The following is a 26,059-nucleotide window of genomic DNA, read 5'->3' as shown; positions in this document are numbered from 1 at the left end:
CAGCAATAACTTTTATTTAACACTCAAAAATGGCGACATACAAACAAGAAGAGAAAACATATTCTAACATTTAAAAATAAATTACATTCTTCGTGCGAGAGTCGCACGTGGCACTCGAGTCTGGTTTCAAATATTGCCATTCACAAATACCTTAATGTTCATCTATTTAAATTATTTAAACTATAAGATTTTAATATTATTTAAAGCTGTTACAACCTCTCCCCCAACGGAGAGACTTTTACCGAAGGGAAAAGTTCTGTAAAATTCGAAAGTTTATAAGCTCGGCTTGCTCAATTGCTTAAAGAGAAAAGATATTTTCTCTCAAAGGTTTCCAAATTTTCAGGTCAAAATTTTAAGTTTTAAACAGATATTTTTACACCACATTTAAATAGGAAGAAAATGGAAAGTGTTCAAATTAGACTTCCCTTTTTTTTTTTTTTTTTTTTTTTGGATGGTGCCTAGATCTCTTCCATGTTAGATCAGTTCTTCAGCTATAATTCACAACAATGCCTTTTCTTCAGTTCATCTGTGCCTTTCGGATAATATTCATTTGTCATTTGCTTTCGACAATTGTTTTCTTCGTCTATTAGTAGCGGCTTTGATATTAAATCAAAAGCCGAAAGATGATGATAACGCTGCATTGCAAAATGATTCTCAATATTAATTTCTTTATCGTTTTTCAAATTTTCGTGAACATCTTCCACGTTTAATTCTGGTGATTTAACTTCTTCAAAGTTATCTCTGGATGCTTTATTTTCTTCTTTCATCGGTTCCAAGATCTTCTCTTCAGCTATTTTTCTTTTCCTTTGAACTCTAGTAGAGACGGCATTAACCTGGGGAGGATGATTATCAGGTTCCTTTCTTTGTTTATTCAACAGTGCAAAAGTTCGATTGCCTAATAAATACTTTCCTTTGTCGAGTTCATTTCTAATAATGGCAGCCTTAGTTATTACTCGCCCAAGATCGCAATTTAGTTCGATCTCAGCCAATGGTAAACAGGTTGGATTCAAATCTAATGGCTGTTGCACCCACACATTTTCACCTGTCAGCATTTCCGGCGTGATGTATTTGCGACAAACTATATCAATACCAGCACCTGAATCCCTTAATATAGGAATTTTATGACCATTTACGTAACCCATATTAGTATAAGGTAATAGAAATTTATCCTCTGGTTTTGCACTAATTCTGTTAAGATTAGCAGGAGATTCAGTACTATTCTTAAGTTTTGGACATTGGGGTCTTAAATGTTGATAGGACCCACACTGATAGCATTGTGGCGTTTTTCGTTTTTCATATTTATCATCTGGACGTGGACTTCTAGGTCTATGAAACCAGCTTTGTGAATTAAATCCTGATGACAATTTTTTTTTCAGTTTTATTTTTATTATCTGAACTCAATTTACCATGAGTTAGTGCATTGTATCTTTCTTTCTGCCGATCTACTACAGGCCTTTTTTGAAAGTTTTCGCAAACGTTTTCATAGGCATCAAGTTTTTCAGCTAATTTTTTAGATGAAATCATCTCTACCCATTCATCAAGAAAATGATCTCGAATTTCAGGAGGAACTCGACGTTTAAGTTGGTCAAGCACCATCAAATCTAGCAACTGATCAAAAGTCTTAACTCATAGACCAGTCACCCATTCTTTGCAATAATTTTCTATTTCATAATTGAAATCCACCCATGTGGATTTGGTACTGTTTTGATGTTTCATAAATTTCTGCCTAAACTTTTCCGGGCTTAGTTTAAATTGTCTTAACAATAAATTCTTCACGTGCTCATAGTCTTTAGCTTTATCGGAGGGTTCTCTAGCTATTAACTGGGTTACTTCGTAAGGAAGTAGTCCTAGTAAATGAGATACAAATTCTTCTTTATCAATTTTAGCCCATTCTGCTTGCCTTTCAAACAATAGCAAATATAGACTGATATCTCCTTTCTTATCACCAAATTTCTGCATAAGGTGACGCAGCTCCGTTTTCTACCGGATCTGTCCGGTATTTTGAGACTTTGTCTCTGCTTCAAGTCTTAATCTCTCTAATTCATACTGTTCGTTTCTTCTCCGCTCTTCTGCTTCTTCCTGTCTCCTACGTTCTTCTCTTTCCTCCCCCTCTTTCCGTTCTTCTCTTTCCTCCCTCTCTTTCCTTTCTTCTCTTTCCCTTTCCTCCCTCTCTTTCCGTTCTTCTATTATTGTGTCTAAAACTCCTTTGACGAAGACTTCATCATAATCTCTACTTTCAAAAATTTTCTTTTTTAAATCAACTATTTTCAAATCTGCAGTCACATGAACTCCCAGTTCAGCTGCGAGATTTTGCAAATCTTCCTTACGAGCTCTTCCTAAGTAAGACATTGTTTCTATGTTTAAAATTAACGAACACTGTGTTCCTTATTTTTCCTCAAAATAGCTCAAAAATGAAATATTTAAATTATATGAAGTTCATTCTCTCTACCACATTAGTTGTGATTAAAATAAGAATAATAACATAGAGCAATATATATATCTACCGTATGGACAACTAAAATGAATATTAAATATAATATCAAATACGGTAATAAAATAAGACAATTTCTTATTAACAGGAAGTAATAATCTGGTATCACTAATATTGCGTTCAGTGATGAACTAATAAAATAAAACAATTCTATATGAACAGGAAGTAATAATCTGGTATCACTAATATTATGTTCAGTGATGAACTAATAAAATAAAGCAATTCTTTATGAACAGGAAGTAATAATCTGGTATCACTAATATTATGTTCAGTGATGAACTAATAAAATAAAAATACACACAATTATTCGATCTTGGTCGGTGCCTCCAAAATAATCAAGACTGTAATACTTCTTTGGCGTAATGAAGCAACTCCAATGATGGAACACAGCAATAACTTTTATTTAACACTCAAAAATGGCGACATACAAATAAGAAGAGAAAACATATTCTAACATATTAAAATAAATTACGAGAGTTGCACGTGGCACTCGAGTCTGGTTTCAAATATTGCCATTCACAAATACCTTAATGTTCATCTATTTAAATTATTTAAACTATAAGATTTTAATATTATGTAAAGCTGTTACAATGCCCAGACAGTAATGCATAGCTGTTAAAGTTTTCTGGAAATAAGTCGCCGAAGAAAAGTTATCCGCCAGCCAGTAGCCGTGGTACTCCGGTAAGGACGAATAGAGAACGAGGTGGGCGGAGCACGGGTAAGTTCTCAGGTGGTTACCCACCCAAGTCCTGTCCCTGCTGCCTGCTGCTTAACTTATCGGCGCTAACGCTGCAATAAGGCTTCATGATCTTGGAGAAAAAAGAGTTGTACGGTGAAAAATTTAGTCACTTGCTAATTGAAAGATGTTCATCAGAATTAGTAGTTTTTCGGGGTTGCTAGGGTCTGCTTGAAGGTGTTGATGATTTTCTTGTATTAGTGACTTATCTGCTAATATTATGTATGGCTTTATTTACGGTTGAGGCATCCGACGACTCAGGCGAACGCAGTTCGCAATAAACGGGCCCCGGCGCGGATGCGCTATCCCTGAATAACATGTAATGGCGATTTTCGAGCTTCTGATTTACCATAGCATTGGTAGTTCCTAAAAGAGAGAACAGTGTATGGTAAAAGAAACAAAAGTAGCATGGGTAGGGATAAATAACATGCCCAGACAGTAATGCATAGCTGAAAAAGTTTTCTGGAAATAAGTCGCCGAAGATATTTATCCGCCAGCCAGTAGCCGTGGTACTCCAGTAAGGACGAATAGAGAACGAGGTGGGCGGAGCACGGGAGAGTTCTCAGGTGGTCACCCATCCAAGTCCTGTCCCTGCTGCTTAACTTATCGGCGCTAACGCTGCAATAAGGCTTCATGATCCTGGAGAAAAAAGAGTTGTACGGTGAAAAATTTAGTCACTCGCTAATTGAAAGATGTTCATCAGAATTAGTAGTTTTTCGGGGTTGCTAGGGGCTGCTTGAAGGTGTTGATGATTTTCTTTGAAAGCTGCAACAAACTTTCTAATGCAGTCGTTACTGAAAATTTCTTGTATCTGTTTGAAAATGTTCATAAGGTCCAGTATAGATTTAAAATCACTTTCTTTCGCGGGGTAACCGATGTCTTGAATCTGTTGAGGCTGGGTATCATCAGTTTCTTTAGGAGTTCGAGGCACAGGGGGAATTTGTGATTTAGCTGCGTCAGCATAACTCACGCCTGGTCTTGTATGTGAAGGATGAGGACTTTTCGTAAATTTCCGAAAATACTCACAACCACGATAAGAACTAACGTGGTTTTTTGAGCAGTTGCTGCAGGTAGGTTCGTCAGTCTTTTTACGATCATACTCCGCAGAGATGTGGTTTTTAGCACATTTCACACACTTGGGGGGGAGTTTGCAGCTATCAGATGAATGTCCAATTTTTTGGCAGTTGTAACATTGATACACAGAGAATCTTGGTTTATACTTCTCGACCTGCACGGCAAATCGAAGGAGTCGCTGGATATCATAAACTTCATCAATATTCAGAGTATGACGCAGTTGGACTTGGAAAATAGGCAGGGGGAGCTTTCGTACGAAAATTTCTGAGCCGTGCAATTTTATGCACTTGAAAGTTTAAGTCCGTCAGAGCTTGCTTAATTTTATCAGCATCAGTATTAACGGGCAGTCCTTTTATCACGATTTTTCTGGGTCTGTCATTTTTGTGTTTCACCAGGAAGAATCCAATGGAACGTTGATTTAAAAATTTTGCAATGTAATCTTGCAAAGTTTCAGGAATAACACGGAGACAGTCGTGATGGAATTTGCCTATGAACTTGGCTTCAGTATTTTCACTGATGTCCGTGAGAATTTGATGGTGCTCATCCGTAGTATTTATCATAACGTGAGGGACGTTGCACAGGCTATTAGTGAGAATAGGGTTTTCAGTATTATCAGCAGCGTTCGTATCCATGTTTTCTTCACTCGCTAGAGCATTAAATTGGTTGCTTAACTCCGGCTGCGGGACTGGTTCAGGGCTGTTAAGACGTGCGATCTTCTTCGGCGTAGTGAACTTGTTTTCCTTAACAGCGTCCGTAGACTCGCAGGGTTCTTCAATGCTAGGGAGGGGGAGAACAGGAAACGGTGTTTTACGTTTTCGAAAAAGACACGCTTCTGGGTGGTCTATACTTACTGAGGTAATATCGTCCTTGAATTTGTTGCGAATGTTAATAGTTTCCGCAAGGCCGAGTTCCACGAATTTCAAGTGGTGTGGACTGAGTGACTTGATCAGGGGAATTGCAGCGTTCAGGTGGTCACTTGCTTCTTCAATAAGCGGAATAGCTTGAATGGCAGCTTCGTAGTCCATTGTATCTCGGATATTGAAAGTACGACAGAGTGGCAGCAATAACTCGCTTCCATATTGAGTACCATTTGAGAGTGTAAGCTTAGGAGGGAAAGTGATTATTCCATTTTCAGAAATTTGCAGTCTGGATTCTGGTCGTTCCACCTCTTCTAAGAAGAAGCGAATAACTTGCTTCATACGAAGTCTAAAAAGATTGAAAATGAAGTTTATTAATTCAAAATATTTAGTGTATTTCTGGCATTTCACTTTGTTTTCCTTGTCCACGAACATGAAAAAAGGGGTATTCATATATGAGGCTAAAATTTTTCTATAAATTTTAACATGTGAGCTAAATCTTTACGTGCATTTTTGCAAAAAATTATATTTTCATAATTCAAACATCTTCAAAATAACTTATTTATTTTCTTATATCAAATTTGTTATTTTTATTCATATCAACACTTACATTAATTTACACAATTTAATTTCTTTTATCAAAATCCTATTACCCATTTAACTGGAATAAGCTGTATATTAAATTTGTGTACTTACTGAGTTTGGTACAATACTCTCCTTATTTTATTTAGCAAATGTGGGCAATTAAATTGGAATAAGACTAGCAAATCTTTCATGTCGAGGAATAGAATAATAAATACAGCAAAAGATGCTCGAAAACGTTTAACTTCTTGAACAATAGTTTAATGTAGACCAAAGGATCATTAATTATAATCAAAGATATACTAATATTTTTATTTAATAATAATAATAATAACTCTACGAAATTTGAAGTTGAATCCTGATATTTTACATATATTTCAGTTCCTTTAATCTTTGTTATAAAAATCACATGAGGCTAACATTTTTTAATTTTGTTTAATGTACGGGGAAAATGATATAGCGATTTTAATAATTTTTATATGAGGAAAATATAAATAAATAATGTAAATAAATAATTATATTATATTTTATATTTTTCCTGAAACATTTAAAGACATTCTTAATATGGAGATCTACAGAATAAGTACAAGGGTCCAGTTAAATGAACTCAAAATTTACATAGTTAATTGTACGCTAACTTATTATAAAAATTAACCGGATTTGCGATTATACACTGAGCATGCGCATACACAGACATTTCTATTTTTCGTAGAAAAATTGAATTATTACCTTAATACAGAGATGCTGTGAATATAAATTTATATAATGCAAAAGTAAGTTTATTTCATATGCTAATTTAGAGGCTTTCTTAATATGTTTAATTATAAAGAAAAAAAAGCGTTGCAATTCTTGTTCACTGACCAATAGCAAAGCATACACTTTCTACTTCCGGTTGTGGTGGGATATTTGTGAAGTCAGCAATGGCGGTCGAAAAGAATGGTAAATTCGCAAAGAATACAGTTTGTTCTTGGATTGGCGTTTGTGACTGAATCCATCGATGTTACTAATTATTTGAAGAAAGTAAGTGAATATTTTATATTTTCAGTGTTTAATACTCGTACTTTCTTCACCTATATAAAATTTTATAAATAGCGTCTGTGTAGGAAGTGGGATTTTCCATGGGTTGTTCTTTTGTGTACGAGCCTAATGATTCATTTTCAGGATTTGGTACTGTTAATGACATAGAATACCAAATCAATAAATTGAAAAAATTTTGCACTAGTCTGTTTCTTACTGTTTGTGTTACTCCTGTTTGTATGTGTCACACCTTTTTATAGTTATATTATTTTTACTCAAACGTTTTAATATTTATCTTAAAGCATACTGTAATTAAGCAGGAAATAGCTTTTAATGGAAAAAGAAAGGCAATATTAACATGACTAATTGTTCAGAAATCTGTTCTGGAAATATTATCTATTTTATGCCAAAAAATAAAGCATGTAACTTTCATTTATTTATGAAATTCAAATTTTTTTTTTTGCTTGGTGTTTTCCCTAAATTTAATTTCTTATTTTTGAATTTAGTTTTATAAATTTGCTTTAATATATAATCTTTAACTCAAAGATATTGTGCTATTAAAACAGGAAATTTTATGCGATAGAAACACAGGTACTTTGTTCATTTTATTTTATATATACTGAATTTTCATGTACTTGTAATTACTGAAATATATCCTTTCATGAATAATAAGTAAGTCCTAAGTCTTTTCATGAATGCATTTCTTCTTTGTTTGTTTGATTTTGTTGTTTTAAAAGATCTGCCATAGTTAAAGAAAGAAAATAAAGTAAGAATGCATTACTTTCAGTTTTGAATAAATTTATTACTATTTACTGCAGCTTCGGGTTTCTCTTAACATAATTTTCGAAGTCAAAACTTGATAGTTATGTTGATTATTAGACTTGCATGAAAAAATTTATTGAAAAGTTAGTATTTGATCTAAAATACCTTAAATTATTTGAATTATATTTTACTAAATCATGCATTTTGATATAACTAGATAGTTAAAAAAATTAAAATTGTAAATGTGCAGAAATGCTTATATAAAATCAAGAAATTATTTATATTTTTGTTGCTTTTTCCCTTGTAAATTAAATATATATATATATATATATATATGAAATGTAATTTCTCATACATTATTTGTTTTGTGCAGCCGGGGCAACAGGAATGAGACAAATTTTCGAATATAAAGTGGTAGGTTTATTTTAGCATCCATCTCACAAGCGTTCTCCTCGTACCTTGAGCAGAAGCCCTACTTATACATATGTGTACGTCACGAGGCTCCTCCAATCAGCGATATTAATTGAAATCACGAGGTGACGCTATCTTCTCATCAGGAGTGTTCTTAAGTACTTTATGTAATATGACAGATTTATGAGTTTGGCGATTTGGCGGGCGCCAACAGGTTAATATATTTTATACTAAAGAAAGGATTTCGCCAAAATTTAGGAACAGGGATGCAATTTAGGTAGAGAATCGCCAACACATTATTAAGCAATAATAATAGAATTTAATTTAATCAATTGATTTAAAAATATCATTACATATATATATTACAGTCTGGGAAGTCGGCACCCTGCTGAATTGTAGTAAACGAGACGTCCAATCTACTAGACCATCAAAGACGCAGATTTGGATTTTCTATTTCATAGTTATTGAAATCATAATGGTATGTTTGTTTAAATTAGTACTGTTTATGAATGTGATAAAAATAAATTCTGATAAGCTAAGAAATGATTTATTTTCTATTAATTATGAACTGTAAATAATGTAGCCAGTTTTCTTCATAGTATTTACTAAACATTTTTTTTTAAAAAGGGAGGTAGTCTTATTTATACAATTCTTGCATAGTAAGATACCAAGAAATAAAACATTTCAGGAATTTTCACTCAGTATATCTTGATGTGTAAAATCATGTTGTTCAACGCCATATTACTTTTTCACAGGAAAGTAATTTTATTGATCTAACATCTGCATAAATCAAACTTTTTTAAGAATGATTACAGTTTCTAAGCTAACTTAAAATTTTCAGATTTAGAAAATATATGTTTAATGTAGCATTCGTTTTCCATGGAATAGAAAAGGTTTTTAAAATGTTCAGTTGTTAGAGGGAAATAATATAAATGAGATTGTCCTGATATAGTTTCAGCTGGAAATGAAACTGAATTTTCGGATAGTGAAAATGAAATTCTCTGCATTTAAGAATTCTAATAAAACTGATTAATGTAAATCCTCTGCATTTAAGAATTCTAATAACTGATTAATGTAAATCCTATGATTCATGTAGGTATTCTTCTGTTATCAGGACCAGATTCAGAAATGTGTGTCTATATGCATGCATTTTTAAATGTAGGTGCTCGTGTGTGCATGTGTATATTCTTTATGTATGTATGTGTATACTCATATGCATACATGCATATATACATGCTTACATATCTACAGTGGAACCTCGAGATAACGAGTTTAATTCGTTCCAGCATTCCTTTGGCTAAATCAAGTTTCTTAATTTCTTCCTGCTTCTTCAGAATAGTGTAGATTTTCGATGTTGAAAGGCCGCAAGTCTTCGCCAATTCCCTCACCATGCTTATGTTTATCTATGATTTCTTTCTTGATATCGACGGCCATGGCTCCTTATTTTTCTTTGCAGCACTATCTGAGGCAACAATCTTCTTGCGAGGCATCTTGAAATAATTATTTTCATGTTAAATGTCAAAACAATTAACTTGTAAGTACACAAACACGTATATATAAGAACACTGAGTGATCTGACGAAGGGATTCCCGACATGATTCTCGTCATGGACGAAGAAAGTGATGGACGCAAGAGCTCAGAGCTCCTGCACGACAATGATAACACTAATACGGCGCCGCCAGCTACTGCTGCCTCTCCTCAACTACGGATAAATACGGACATGGATACTACCGCTCCTCCACCTGCTTCACCTTCAGCGATGGAATTATCAAAAAGTGCCATCCAAATATATGCTCTGAAAAATCGGCACACGGACTTGCTTTTCGATATTCAAAGACTCCAACGCTCTGATAATCCAGCAAAAGAACTGATGATCAAACAGATGACGGATGAGGGTGAGAGAATTTTATTTTCACTCCACACTCTTTGTACTAACCTAGGAGTTAACTTATTTACCCTCCCTGCCACCGAAGACGAATTCTTTAAAGAATGTCAATCTAAATCCTCAAAACCTAATATTTCGGAACCCATCAATCCAAATTCTACTAAAAACACCCCTACTGAAAACCCTAAAATCACACCTGAAACTCCAAAGTCTGACAATAAAAAACGTACTCGCCCTACTGATGCTGAAGGGTTTGTTATTCCACCCAAACATCTAATTGCTAAAAAATCCCATAATAAAAATATCTCTACTGAAAATAATGCTAATATAAATACTACAAACTCTTTCAATGCTATCCAGACAAATACTGATAATACAGAACATACTACTCAGCAGCCGGCAGACACCCAAAAACCAAAAGTACAGGCACCTCTACCAATTTTTATCAAGCCTCGTGCTGATTGGTACTTTCTTTTAAACCAACTTAAACGTCACGCACCGACAGTCCAATCAAAACAGGGCATAGACTTTCTCAAACTCAACACTTTAAATGAAACAGATTACCGGACTGTCGTTAGATTTTTAACAGACAATAATATAGAATTTAAATCCCACACTCTTAAATCTGACAGACCACTTAAAATAGTTATTAGGGGATTACCCTCAAACACACCACTCAGTGTTGTGCAGACTGCGGTGGAAGTTCTCGGTTTCAAAATCCATAAAATCTCACAGCTAAAAAGATGGAAAACTAAGATGCCGATGCCCCTGTTCTATCTACAGATATACAATAGTCTAAAAGCAGCTGAAATCTACAATATCACCGAACTTCTGGGAACCGAAGTTGCTATGGAGCACTTCAAAGGCCAGAAAGGCCCTTCACAGTGCTGGCGCTGTCAAGGGTTCTTTCACTCGTCCGAGGTGTGCACGCTCCCAAGACGCTGTGTAAAATGTGCTGGTCCACATCAAGCCAAAGACTGCCCGAAACCGTTTGAAGAGCCAAACAAGTGCGCCAACTGCTCCGGGAACCATGCCGCTAACTGGCGCTCCTGCCCAAGATTTCCTGGTTCAAGAAATAGACAAAACCCGAAACCGAGCACCAAACCCAGCCTGACCGCTGAAAAAACCAACGCAAACAATATTAATCTCAAAAACAACATACAATTTCCAACACTTTCGGCTGCACCCACACCCAGTGCAAATAATATTCGCCCTGGAGTTTCATTCTTCGCAGCCCTTACGGGTATGCAACAGGCTGCACCCCAAATTATTCCAAATTTATCGGTCCCCTTAGGAGCTAATTCGACGCTAAATTGCACCGAAATCCTTTTGGCAATTATTCAAATTTCAAACCAGCCTGGTATTGACCAGAGCAGACTTCTTATGGCATTCAAAAACGCCTTACCGCAGCTCAGAGTGGCTCCATCTGGTGCTGACGCGGCATACTACATCTTTGAGAGTTATATTACTCTCCAATTCTCTGATATCCCCAGACAGTAAAATTCAATACTTTGAAAGGATTGAAAAACTTAAAACTATGCACCTGGAATGCCAATGGCATCCTATCCAAATTCCATGAGTTTAGAGACTATGTGGAAGAGAAAGATTTTGATATTATTTTTGTCCAAGAGACCAAACTCCAACCAGGGAGAGCTCCCAAGCTTGCAAATTGTGCATTATATAAAAATGACAGACAAGCTTCTAATACTCGTGATGTTTATCATGGTGGCACTTGTGTCTATATTAAAAATTCAATACCACACAAAAGAATTGACACTCCGAGTATGAGTAAACTCGAGGCAACAATCATTGAAATTTTCATTCAAAATTCGCCCTCCCTTGTAATGATCTCTGCCTATCTTCCACCAGGTGGAAATTTACCTGTGGTTGATTTTAACAAATTGCTCACCTTATCCAACAATCTAATCATAGCTGGTGATTTAAATTGTCACCATCAGCATTGGCGTTGTCACAGATCAAACCCTGCTGGTCGTGGCCTTCTAAAATGGGCTCAGTGCGCCCAAATTAAAATTATTGCGCCGGATTCCCCCACTAGATATGGTTCACGGGGTGCCCCTTCATTCATTGATTTAGCACTCTTTCGAAACATCCCTTTTGGATATCACGTGAACTGTTTATCTTCAGATCACAACCCCGTGATCATAGACCTTAACTGTACTATTTTTAATCAAAATTCTCCGGCACTCGTCTCTACAAACTGGGACAATTTTTGTTTCAAACTTAAAAGTAAAAATTTGAACTCCCTTGAAATTAAATTCAGCCATGATATAGACTCGGCAGTTGATCAATTAACGACCATTTTAACAGATACTTATAAGGAAGTATCAAAACCCACCCTTAGACACAATTTTCGTAAATTACCACAAGAAATTAAACTCAAAATTAAAGAAAAGAATAAAGTACGGAGACTTTGGCAAAGAAATAGAAATCCTGGATTAAAAATTCAACTCCGTGCTCTCCAAAATGAGATCAAGGCATCATGCGACCAGTTCTTCCAATCACAATACACGAATTACATTCAGTTCCTAACGACCAATGATAACAGTCTTTGGCGCGCATCAGCCCGCCTACGCAAACACAAATCTAACATTCCGTCCTTAGCTACGGACGCAGCGGTGGCTCACACAGACGCTGAGAAATCCGAATTAATTGCGGATTCTCTTCAAACTCAATTTACACCACATAATGAAGGAATTTTTGCGAACAACGCAAGTTCTTTCCCACAAGATGTTGAACGTTTCCTCTCCTCGCCTTTCGCGAGAGAAATACAATATACATCCATGAGCGAGGTAAGCGAATACATTACCAAGCTCAAACCCAAAAACGCTTACCCACCAGTTATCTATTTTTCTTAGTAATGCTTATAAATTTTATGATAAAGAATTGCTATTTTGCTCAAAGCTGGAAACAAGCACTTATTGTGCCTATTCCGAAACCAGGCCAAAGCCTTTCTAACCCTCAAAATTATAGACCTATCAGCCTCCTATCATCGTTATCAAAGATATACGAATTTGTGTTACTTAAACGCCTGAATGATTTTCTCCGAAATCACAACGTTCTGATTGATGAACAATTTGGATTTCGAGCAAAACACTGCACTACGCACCAGCTGCTGAGGACAGTGGAGTTCATTCACGAAGGGTTTCGTAACAAAATGCTTACTGGCGCTTTATTTCTTGACATAGCCAAAGCATTTGATAGGACTTGGCATATAGGAATCATTACCAAGCTCATACGACTTGACGTTTCGGTCCATTTAATTCATATAATTAATTCGTACCTCACTAATAGATCTTTTTCTGTACGAGTTAATTCTTTCATTTCGGCACCCCGTCCTATACTAAGCGGCGTCCCCCAAGGGTCACTTTTAGGCCCAATTTTGTTCAACATTTTCATAAATGACATACCAAAATCACCTAGTATCACTCTTGCACTTTATGCAGATGATACGGCCATCCTAGCCCAACACAAACGCCTTGAAAACTTGGTCCAAATCATTCAGAGATATCTCTCTAGCCTTGAGCACTGGCTCATCACTTGGAAAATAAAAATTAATGTTGCTAAATGTGCTGCTATGATCTTCAAACGTAGCCCCCTCCCGTACCCTTCCATTAATATTAAATTCTTTGATGACTATGTTCCCTGGTCAAACTCTTACAAGTACCTAGGAGTTGTACTTGATTCAAAATTACTCTGGCGCCTTCACATTGAAAATATTCTCAACAAAGCGAAAGGTGCTAGAGCCCAACTTTACCCCTTTTTAGCTCGAAAGAGCCATCTGTCAATTAAAAACAAAATTCTTCTCTATACATCAATTATAAGACCTGTCTTTATGTATGCATGTACAATCTGGGGTACTGCTGCAAAAACTCATGTGGAAAAACTTCAATCTTTTCAAAGTAAAGCTTTACGTATGGCTCTAAACGCAGCCTGGTACGTCCGTACAGATGTGATTCATTCGGACCTTAACATTAAACCTGTTGATTATCTTATCAAAAAACATAGTCAAAATTTATTCCTTAAAATTGAACAGATTGATAATCAATCACTTCAACAGATGCCAGCATACGATCCTGCTATTCGCAGCTCACAGAAGAGACCGAGAGCCGTGATTGACCGAGAGTTCGACATCTACCCACCATCCAAAAGGGCTAGACACGCCCTCTCAACCTCAGAGTGCCTTCTTGACGGATTATCCTGTGATTTTTCCCATATGATTTGTGTGTGTTCACTACGGTTTTGTGCTGTGTGAATTTTTCTGCTAATTTTTTCTCGCTCTATTGGAATTCATCTCTGTGTTTTAACCAACGCACTCATGGAGGGAAATGAGTTTCCCCCGCTAAACTCTGATATGGATACCACCCCGAATGATACTCAACCGATACTGAATCTGGCTATGGATGTTATTGAATATGGAAATAATATACTCGATGATCGCTGGCAAGAGCTTCTAGTGAAAAATACTTGGGATGTCTCTGATTTCATACGTGCTTCGCATTTCATCGAAATCATAAATGCTGATATCAAAACGCGAGGAATTGTGCTTCAAGGACAGTTTCGAACTTTCCAGGACGTTACAATCCGCGCTGCTATGGAAAAGGACTTTCAAATACATCGTGCATTTGGTGAAGGTCTAATCAAAGAATTCCAAGGTAAGTGTGAATTTTTTGGTGAAAATAATCCTGAACATTTAAATGTACATGATTTTTATGTTAATCGACTGCAAGATGAAATTGTCACACGAAATAGTACATGTAATAATGTAAATAATGCTGAAATAATTAATGTTAAAAATTCTGAAATTCAAACTCAGCCTAAGAGGCCATCAAAAAAGAAAAGCAAACGATCTATTAATGATGACAGAGATGAAGACGGTTTCATTCTGCCTAAGAATACCGTCAGACCAAAAAAATTAATCAAATGCAATGTTGACCTGCCGTTAACTAACAAGTTTGAAAAATTAAGTACTAAAGAAAATGATGATTGTAATGATAATGATGTGCAGATAATTAATGATAATACAAATAATGTTATTGATGTGAAAATTCACAAACCAAGACCAATTATGGTCAAACCTGATATTAAGTTTAACGATTTCATGAAGAAATTAAAAGATGATGTACGGTATGAATTTGCTGGTAAGGTCAATGGGGACTTCTTAAAAATATTTCCAGAAAATGAGGATGTCCACCGGGCCATCACAAATTACTTAGGCTCAAAAAAAAAATTAACCACTATGTAATTCTGGCCGAAATGGATAAACCTTTAAAGGTTGTTATTCGCGGATTACCAATAGACTGCCCTGTCGAAGATATACATGAAGAACTTACTCACCAGGGCTACAAAGTGCGTCGTGTGGCGCAAATACACAAAATAAAAACTAGGGTCCCCATGCCCTTATACCAGGTTCAAATTGAAAAAGCCCCAGGGGCTGAAAAAATATATGACTTGACTAAATTTCTTGGTTTTTATGTTTCTGTTAAAGTGTATCAAGTGAACGGAAGTGTTGCACAGTGTCATAACTGTCAACACTTCCATCACTCCTCTGACACATGTAAACTTAAACCTAGGTGTGTGAAGTGTGCAGGGGCGCACAAAACTGAGGATTGTACAGAAAAATTTTTAGCCAAACCACGCTGTTGCAATTGTCTTCAAGAAGGGCACCCGGCTAACTACCGTGGTTGTCCCAAATTTCCTGCCACCCAGCCCATTAAAGGAGCTGGCAATGTAAATAAGCACGGCCCTACTTCAAAACCAGCCCCAGCTGGGGATAAAAAAATTAAGGACTCTAGTATCAAAGCAGGCATTTCATATGCCAGTGTTGTCAACAAAGGTCTTAACACACAGCCTGTCATTTCAGATATGAATGTCAGCAACCAAAATGTTAATACACGTAACGTTGTTCAGCCCAATGGCTCTAACGACAGCAATAATGATCACGGCCTTGCAGGCCTGCTCGATGTTGCAAAATTAATTAAAGAAGTTGTCAATATTTTTAAAGGTTGTTCTATTGTAAATATCTTAAAGAAAATATCTGCTAAATTACCTGAAATCCATAAAACTGAAAATGCTATTGATAAATTGTTTATTCTATTTGAACTTTTTGAAGATGTATTTGGTTCTAATTGTAATAATAATGTATAATGTTTTTACTCATCTGCACATCATTACATGGAACTGTAATGGACTGTCCCAAAAAATCTTAGAATTAAGGGACTTTATAAATGAGCATGACCCAGATATTATGTTCCTCCAAGAACACAAGCTTGGCCCTGCCACCCCAATCTTCGTTCAAAACTATGCTGTGCATAGATCTAACAGGCCACCAACCATTCTCCACCCCAGGGGGGGTGGAACTGCACTGCTGATTAAACGCTGTATTCCCCACTCACCAATTCCAATACCACAGCTTTCGGTCGTTGAGGCCTCAGCTATCTCTCTCACTACAAATACCTCAACAACATACACTTTTGTCTCCACCTACATACCACCAGGACGTAATGCTCAAGCAGTCCTGGCTGACTTACAAATTCTACTCACTCTGGGCAAACATATCATCATAGGTGGAGATCTAAATTCACGACACAGAGCATGGAACTGCTATAACTCAAATGACAATGGACGTGTAATCTTTAATTTGGCTACCTCTGCCCAGTTACACATAGCAGCTCCTAAAACCCCAACACGGTACACTACTAAGTCTACTGGAATCTTAGACTTCTTCCTGCTCGGAAATACCAGTATCCCACTGGATATTTCCGTGCTGGATGAATTATCATCTGACCACAATCCGGTTCGTATGATTCTGGACATTAGTAGTTATACCACAACAGACACCAGAGCCTTCAGAACTCTCTGGCGTGACTACGCCAAAGCTCTAAACAACATCCCATACACACTACCAACAATACACACTGGGGACCACATTGATAGTTTAATTCAGGAATTTACCACCAAAATAAATGAGGCCTATAAAAATGCACAGCAGGAAATCATCAAGAAAAAGATTCACAGATCTAGAGAGCTTGCCAAGCTTACCAAGAAACGCAACGCTGCTAGACGACAGTTTCAAAGAACTAGATGTCGAGAGGATAAGCAGATCTTCAATAGACTTTGCAACAAAGTCATGTCTCTCACACAACAACAATCACAAAACAACTGGACCAGCTACCTCAATTCGTTCTCTGCAGATGACAATTCTCGGTGGAAAGCTATTAGAAGGTACACCAAATGCCACAATAACATTCCGCCCCTTAAAGGCCCACAAAGGATCTTCTACACAGAAACTGAGAAAGCAGAATTACTTGCACAGCTCCTGGAATCTCAGTTTTGCACTAACAACATTCAAGACCCCCAAACAGATATACTTGTCAACTACTTTCACTCCTCCCAACAAACCCATACGCTAACAACATCCCTCCTGTCATGCCTTCGGAGGTGACTAGCTATGTCAATAAAATCAAGAAGAAGAAAAGTCCTGGCCTAGATGGAATCACGAATGAAATGATTAAGAAACTACCTACCAAGATCATCTTTCTCCTCTGCAAAATTTTCAATAAAATGCTTCTGCTACAACACTATCCTGCCTTCTGGAAAACTGCCAAGATTATTCCCATTCTTAAACCTGGTAAACCTTCATCCAGTCCTGAATCCTATAGACCTATCAGTTTACTCTCTTCACTAAGCAAGGTCTTTGAAGCTGTACTCCTCAATAGAATTAACAACTACTTGGAAAGCAACAACATCCTCATTCCCTACCAGTTTGGATTCCGAAAAGACCTTGGCACCACCAACCAGCTATATTGAGTCGTGGAACTCATCTCTGAGGGATTTCAGAACCGAAGAGTCACTGGAGGAGTCTTTATTGACATAGCAAAAGCCTTCGACAGAGTTTGGCTTGAGGCACTCACCTACGAATTACACAGCCTGGGTTTCCCTGGCTACATCATAAACATCACTAAGTCCTACCTAGCAGGTAGAAACTTTGTCGTTCACGTATCTGGTACAAACTCTGCACCTCACCCCATCAGGGCTGGGGTCCCACAAGGATCCCTTTTAGGACCCACATACTTCAATATCTATGTGAACGACATCCCAACATCACACGACATAACATTAGCTATGTATGCTGATGATACTGCTATCCTATCACAAAGTGCATTTGCTGGTTCAGTTATACAACGATTACAAAGATACATACATTCACTAGAGGCTTGGCTGATCAAATGGAAAATTCAAATCAATATCAACAAAACTCAAGCAATAATGTTCACCAGAAAGCAAAAATTCAAGTCTAACCTGAAATTCTATGGAAACTCCATCCCCTGGGCCAAGCAAGTCCCTTATCTAGGGGTGATCCTCAGTAAGACACTCTCATGGAACCCACACATTACAGCTAGTATGCAAAAGTTTCGAGCTCGTAAAGCTAGACTCTACCCCTTAATTGCTCGAAACAGTGTTTTATCTGTCGATAACAAACTGCTCATTTATAAAACCATTATGCGTCCATTACTCTGTTATGCATGCCCTGTCTGGGCTTATGCTTGCAATCGATATCGTGGAAAACTACAAATTGCTCAAAATATCATGCTTCGGCAGATTGTTAATGCTCCCTGGTACATCAGGAACAACCGTATTCATGAGGAACTTGGTGTATGTATGCTAAGGTCCTTTTATTATAAAATAGCAAAAACATTCCACATGAAACAAAGTACCCTTACCAACCCTGCCATTAAGATTGCAACATATGACTTTAATGATCTGAATAACAAAGACAGGCCGCTGGCCTTACTAAATATTTGGATTATGTAACGGTGTACTAATTTTTTATCTCTCTTATTTATATTATACTGTTTTCTTTATATGGTGTACTTGTACTGTTTTTATATTTACCAGTAGCTTCAATGTTGTTTTACTGCTTATCTTTTCTTCGGCACCAAAATCTTCACACTTCTCTGTCCATGTATTAACACATTCCTTTCCAGGATTATTCACCAGCTCGACTGCTTTCTGGCCTTGTTTATTCTAAAAAAAAAAAAAAAGAGTTCAGGCTCACTTAAAGAAAAAGGGGGGGGGAAATGTTAAAAAGAAAAAAAATAATAAAATATTATATAATAATAATAATAAAAAAATAACGAAACAATCTAAAATCATAAAGTATTTATAAAAAAAAGTTCGATACTCTTTATTTTTGGCTAACTGTATTGTGAATCGAAACGTCTAATATGATCTACAAGGGGTAGTGCCTCTGGCACAGGCACCCTGGTGTCTCAAACACCACTCCACTGGAAGGTCTCAACCTCAGTTCCAGCCCCCGCGCCATGAAGGAAGGACGTCTCTTCAGCGAGCTGCCATATAATTGCTTTATCATCATCAATACCTGCAATCAAGATCTTCTAGCAAAGTTATCAATCTGTTCGCATAGAATCACATCTCCCGCAGATTTTAAAATCTGCCTATGAATATTTTCATCGCGTTCCCTTTTATTATTTGCACTATCCTACACAAGCCACATGCCAATGAGCCTATTAATCGTAAACTCTTTCCTATCCGCTTTTTGCTTTAGTGTTTGTATTGTGTATAAAAAATTATAAAAACCAAAAAAATTTTAAAATATAAAATACAAAAAAATTATAAAAACCTAAAAACTTATAAAAAGATTATGATACTTAAGTTTTTACTATCTTATCTCTATCCCTAAGCTTTCTCGAGCCTGTGGCTCCCTCTATTGAGCATCAAGTAAATCACTTATGCCAAATTTTTCCTATTTCTGCTCACTTTTAGTAATTCTGATGTGGAGGTAAATGGTTTTGAACCATAGGCACTCCGAAATTTTCAAATCATTGGCATTGGATCATAGCGGGTGCGACAGCTGTCAAAACCGCCCTACGCCCCCTCTTAGCTAGTCATAGCGACCTGTCAACTGATAACAAAATCTTGCTCTACAAGTCAATGATTAGGCCGGTTCTTACATATGCGTGTCCCGTATGGGGCCCATGTGCACTGACTAACAGAAAACATGTCCAAATTTTTCAATCTAAAATGCTTCGGCAAATTCTAAAAGCTCCGTGGTTTGTACGGAACGAAGAGATTCATAACGACCTCAAAATTATGCCCATTAATCGCTATATACAGCGACTTTCGGAAAAATTTTTCAAAAATATTCAACGTGTTGCAAATCCTGTGCTTCATATGCTACCCGTATACGATCCTGCTGTTGCTTCCTCCCGAAAAAGACCCAGAGCGGTTTTTAACAGGGAATATTCAGCTCTGCCATTTAAACGGGCTAGATATGAGCACACTGATAGCCACGTGAATAACTACCTCTCGTTCCTTAACCCCCCCGCCTCTAAAGTTCTTTAATGCACACGGCATTAACTCGAGGAACCTCCTTAACGTTTCTTTAATAAGAAACATCACAGTCAAATAGGATTGATTTAACATACTTTAATCTATCAACTGCAATAAAACTGAAAAAGATATTTTAAACTGAAAAAGATTCTTTAAACTTTAACTTCTCTCTTCCTTTAAAAAGGAACTTTCTTAGGCGCTTAACAGCGTCCTTTTGGCTTTTAAAAACCGCATTGAATAGCGGTCAAAAATGAAACTTCTCCCTCCCAGCTGATCACTGACAGAACTACTTTTTCGACCTGTTAACAGGTTCCCCCCTCCTTCCCACCTCGCGCATCGGAATTCCCCTGCGTATTCTTCATCTGACGTATGCAAAGAAAATGATTATCAAACTTCACCTTTTATTTTTCTAGTCAAAATTTATCTGGCTGCCCCTATCTAAATTATTCTGGCCCTTTTTCGGCGCAAAATTAAGACCTTCTGAGTTTTTTGCCTTTTTTTTGACTCAGTGTGAAGGCACTTACTCCAAGTCATTCGGCTTATCAAAATTTTTACCCTATTTGACAATACCCTCTTTCGGATGATTTAAATTCCTTTGAATATGTGGAGGTAAAGGCGTAATTGCCTATGAACTCCGTAAATTGCACTTCCTTGATCCTTGATCCATTGGCATTGGACGAAGGGATTCCCCGAGTTGAGCCGGATAGGAAAATGGCTCCACCCATACCGACAGCCTGGCTCATTGCTCGTTACTCGAGTGAATGCTTCTATTTTGCTCGTACTTTCCTCGTATCTCGAGGTTTCATTGTACATTTCTGAATCCCGTCCTAATAACAGAGGAGTACCTTTGCCAGTATTGCAACAGAGCTAGAATGAATTATTGTGTTAAATATGTGGAAAATGCATGCTTAAAGTACTGTTATTTTATAAAAATATTCTGTATGTCGATTTTTTACAAGAAGAAAAAATAGCTAAAAGCTGTTAATTTATTTATTAGTTCAAAGGGGCTTCGTCCCTAAAGGACTATTGTTTTTGTTTTGCGTTGGTTCACTATAAATATCCGTTTCACTTTTCAAACTGTTCCCACCAAATGTTAAGAGTCCCTAGTGTGGGATTAATACTCTCTATCTCAGTGCCCTCTATAACTATGTTAGGTTTAACCTGTATAACCTACAAGGATTGCCAGTTTAGGCGAGATATCTAGGTAGTCATAATACGTACCTTATTTTTTATTATTTTAAAATTAAATTGAAAGTAATAAACTAGTTTTCAAGAATCTAGTTAAACTATATTGGCATTCAACTCTGGTTTATTGTGTTAATGATGTTTTGCTGTAACAAATATGAATTTTTTGTTTAAGTATAATAATTTAAAATGTTTTTTCTAGAGAATGAAGTACTGCCACTAAGTCGTATTGGATATGTTGCAAGGTAATTTTCTATTCTACATTAACTCAATCTTTATGTCCTGTTACAGATATATTGGCAGAAATAATGAAAACCTGACATTCAAAAAGAAAAATAATAACGTTGAATGTAGTATATTAGATGGTTAACTGTGGTTTGGCAGCTCATTAATAATCTTACACATATTGAATACGAATAATTTTGACAATTACCCGTATTTTCAATAGTATAAAATTAGGCAAGAAAGCAGCTTTAGTTTAGCACCGATTTTAAATACAACTCTCTTAATTTCGAAGGTGATCCTGCACACACAGGTCCTGTGTAATAAAAGGCCCGCCAACGGCCCAGTGGTAAAGTCGCTGAAAACTGGTAGCTTGGTTCGATGTTCGAATCCCGCGAACGGTCTGGCTGCATGGTCGTTTCCGTGGTTTTCCCCATGTGTAACATGTATACGAGCCAGTTTCCCTTAGAAAGTCCTTCACGAAGGCATTCCTTACCTTAGGCAGATAACCCTATTGTGCTTTGCAGTAATCAAATAAACCTAAACCAAACCTGTTACAGATGTGTTTTTATGTTACTAAAATAGTAAAACTTAAAACTAAACTGGATGGCACAAACAGCCCTTAGAGAGCCATGGCCTTGATATCTACTTTCTAGATGGTGAGCTCTGGGGTGTTTGTGCATAAGTCAGCTTGTTGCAGGCCCCCGGTATTAAGTCCCCAATGGAACTTGGTACTAATTTTATCGACCCACTTAAGGGATGAAAGGCTGTTCCAACCTTGCCTAGCCTGGGAATCAAACGCCAGACCTCTGGTGCTTCTGCGTGAAGCACTAGCCACTGTGCTACCGAGCCTCCCTAAAATAGTAAATTTATGAAAATTATAAAACAATTTCAAAATATCAGGGTACTTTTCCGTTTCGCCGGCGCAAATCTTGCCAACCAGACTTTATTGGCGACAACACACAGTATACACATAAAAAATGTTAACAAATGTTAGTTCTAAGAAATTTTAATTTTAAAGGCATAAACATTTTAATATCGTTTAAAATATTGTAAATTGATAATAAATAAAGACAATAAATTTGTAGAAAGACAATTTGTATTTGTAAAAAGAGATTAATTTAAGAATTTACTATGCTTTCATGGTACAACATTCTGATTCGCCTTTTCATATCACGTGACCCCAAGTGTTAAACTACCCTAATTCTCTCAGTAATTATCTACATTAATTTCAAGTTAAATCTTAATTTGGAATACAAGTTTAAATGCAGGAATTATTTCAATTCATACGAATAGCTTACTCAGAAATTATGTAAAACCGCAGTGTTTACTTTGCTAGTGCATTCTCATTAGAATTGATGAATTTAACCCTTGAATTTGCCTTTTCTATATTTTTGGGTGAGCGTGTGATTGCATCCTAATTGATTTAATTACCGCGAATGGCCTTAGGACATAAAATTGAACTATCTGGTAAAAATTCTATGTCATTGTATCCCAGTATTGAAAGAAACATTCAATCTGATAGAAATAGCTGCGATGTGTTTTGAAAATGAAACGTAAAAGGTTACCAGCGAGGATATTCTGTTTGGCATCGGTTGTACCATTTTGGGCGACTTTATCGCTTGCGCCGGCAAAATGGAAAAGTACCAATATTGGTTTGACAAAGGTAAGATGTAATTGAATTTAATAAGTTGAAATACTGTCTAGCTTTCCAAGAGTTAAAAAATAATTTCAAATAAAATTTCCTTTTTCAGTTTTTCATGTTATTTGTTTAATGTTATTGTAATCTGATTTATCATATTTAGTCGCATATTCCATCCCTCTTTGCACTATAGTATATAATTCAAAGGACTTATCAGTTTCAGCAATATTTTTTTATCAGTACACATTTTTACCATAACTCTGTTTCTAAATCATATCCTGAAAAATTAAGGAGTAAAGTACACAAAGAAGGAAAATATGCAAGTAAATAATGGCATTTAGTGTTGTTTATGTGTCTAATATTTGTACTAGATCGTAAAAGTTATAAAATTCTATTAGCTTTTATTCTTTTTTAAATTGAGATGCTTCTTTGCACCAAATGGTAAAGCCTTCCAGAACTGGTACTTTGATCTAACTTCTATTCCTAATAAATAATCCAGCTGCATACAGTTTACTCAATGTCTGCCATGTGTAAGGTAAACAGTATTAGCTTTTTTTTTAATATATCTTTTACAACTATTCTATCAGGTAGATTTCTTTCATATTTTGCCTTAATTCAGTCATCCTGCTAATTAAGAATTTAATATGTTATAAGTTAATATGTTATGTTAAGTTTTAGTGTGTATAATTCATTTTAAGTATGTGCAAGCGAATGCATACTTTAACAGTTACGTAGAATTAGGTTTTGGGTATCAAATTCAGAAATTTTGGGGCTGTTTTTAGAAGATTTATTAATGATTTATACCATATTAATATTGGTAAAAACATTCTGTGGCTTTTATATGAGAGTATATATTTTAAAATAGCTGCATGATATGGTAGAGGTAAAAAGCTTCATGTGGATCATAAACTAATATTACGTGGGAATTTTTCATTTATTTAATAAAGAAAATATTCAAGCCACAATTAAATTTTTTCACTGGATTATTTGCATACAAAGTTTGCAGCAAATATTTCCTGCAACAGAAGTGACAATTTTTATTTTGCCAAGACAGGAAATTTAGTTAGTGAAAGCAGTAACCCTATTTTGAGATGTTAAATAGGAAGGCAAAATTTTGAATTTAAATTGATTTTTGAAGGAAGACTTCATTTAGTCTTGCTATCATTCTACGTGGCTTTTAACTTTTTTATGGTATTTATAATTTTATTGTTATTCAGCTTTCTGTTTGCTTAGAATGCACATGAATGTAGACTTAAAATATTTTATATTGCAAACTGAGATGCCATTGTTATCATAATTAAAGATTTGTGTTCTGATTTTGGAGGAATTTACTGATAATACTTTTAATTGTGTATTGGTTTATTGAAATGTGTAAAATAGCCTGTCAATGCATATACATATGTTAATAACATGTATATGTTTATGAAGTATTCTGTTATATGTATATAGTGTTGTGATTAGTTTTCTGCTTACTCTTTATTTAAGAAAAAGATATCTGTAAGAAAGCGAATATTCTTTACTATATGTAGGAGTAAAATTGGAAAGGCTAATGCAATATAATTAATAAAAAATTAAGTTTTTTCTCGTGTACTTAAATACAAACATAGCCATTAAAGACTTTCTTAACCTTGCAGTTCTAAACAAATCTTTAGGTATTTTTTACTTGAAATTATAGACATTGTGTAAGGTATATAATTGAAGTTTACTGTGTGATAGTATGAACTTAAATTTTTAATTACTGAAATGTAAGTTTTTAAATATGAAATACTCAGTGCATTTTATATGCATCTTTTAATACTTCAATGATATTTAAAAACTGAAAACATCTTAAGTGTGAAATTATTATAAATTTTTCTTTTCTTGTTTAGGAGCTGTTCTCAAAACATTGCGTGACAAAGAATTCACTTTTACAAAAATCGAACAGGATATTAAAGACAGCGAACTATAGAACAAATATGGCAAAGATGAATGAAATCTATGTTGAATTTTATTATTGAAAAAAATTATGCTCTTCAGATTTAATGTTAGTTTTTATTGTTTAACTGTAGTTGGTTTTCGAATACCTGTAAAATAAACCTAATTCTTAAATTAATTTCATGTGTATTTCTTTTGCAAGTATTACAGTTCATAATACTTCAAACAATTTGAAATTTGATACTTGTTAATTTATGTGGGATATGTTCATAATAATTTTATAATTTAAATAACTCATTGTCATCATATGAGCATAATCTAAAATGCACAGCATTTGACACCAAATTAATCAAAAATTAGCCAACTTTTAATTGCTTTCTTTTGTCCAGTTGCCTCTTTTTAAATCATTTAATACCATAAAGCTATTTGATGAAAAAAAATAATTGGTATGTGCACATCAACATGTACATTTATAATGATGTTATAGAAAAAGTCACATGAGATAAATATTTAAAAACTTAAATATTCCTAAACAAATTAACTTTTTAAAATTTTATCTGGTATATAAGATAAAATGAAGAACATATTTAGGTAATTTTGAATTTGCATAATTTTATGAACTTATTTATGAAACTAACAGTTACATTGTAAAAGGGAACTTTTTAAAAATACCTCAATAAAGCATTTCTTTTGTAGAGGTGAACTTTTAGTACTGATCTAATATAAGATTTTAAACTGAAAAAGACAACAATAATAGATTACAATACATTGCAAGATTGACTGATAAATGTAAAATTTTTACATATCATAATTATGTGTGTAATTAAAACAGAAGTTACTCGATTAACTTGCATGCAAATTAATATTTTCTTTAACATGTTTGGGATAAACTGAATTTTAATAAATAAAT

General features: G+C 35.4%; 1 protein-coding gene and 1 long non-coding RNA gene across 3 annotated transcripts; one reads left to right on the top strand and one right to left on the bottom strand.

Moving 5' to 3' along the window:
* LOC146994044 (uncharacterized) lies at window positions 1-19,677 on the bottom strand. 2 transcript variants are annotated; one of them, XM_085826748.1, is made up of 2 exons: window positions 18,729-19,677; window positions 1-5,507 (listed from the first exon to the last, which is right to left on the bottom strand). In XM_085826748.1, exon 2 carries the CDS (start codon window positions 5,498-5,500, stop codon window positions 4,499-4,501), a length of 1,002 nt encoding a protein of 333 aa, XP_085682874.1. In that variant the 5' UTR covers window positions 5,501-5,507; window positions 18,729-19,677; the 3' UTR covers window positions 1-4,498. Both variants share the same exon structure in this region, with proteins under 2 accessions (XP_085682874.1, XP_085682875.1).
* Window positions 8,305-25,257, top strand: LOC146994043 (uncharacterized). Its single transcript, XR_015043971.1, has 3 exons — window positions 8,305-8,408; window positions 21,574-21,616; window positions 25,104-25,257. It is a non-coding gene; the product is annotated as an uncharacterized LOC146994043 (long non-coding RNA).
* Window positions 25,258-26,059: the final 802 nt, after the last annotated feature.

The sequence above is a fragment of the Stegodyphus dumicola genome, chromosome 11, assembly GCF_044657685.1.
Source record: "Stegodyphus dumicola isolate Sdum_Otavi_A_Nest chromosome 11, ASM4465768v1".
NCBI lineage: Eukaryota > Metazoa > Arthropoda > Arachnida > Araneae > Eresidae > Stegodyphus > Stegodyphus dumicola.
This window is presented reverse-complemented; position numbering and strand designations above follow the sequence as displayed.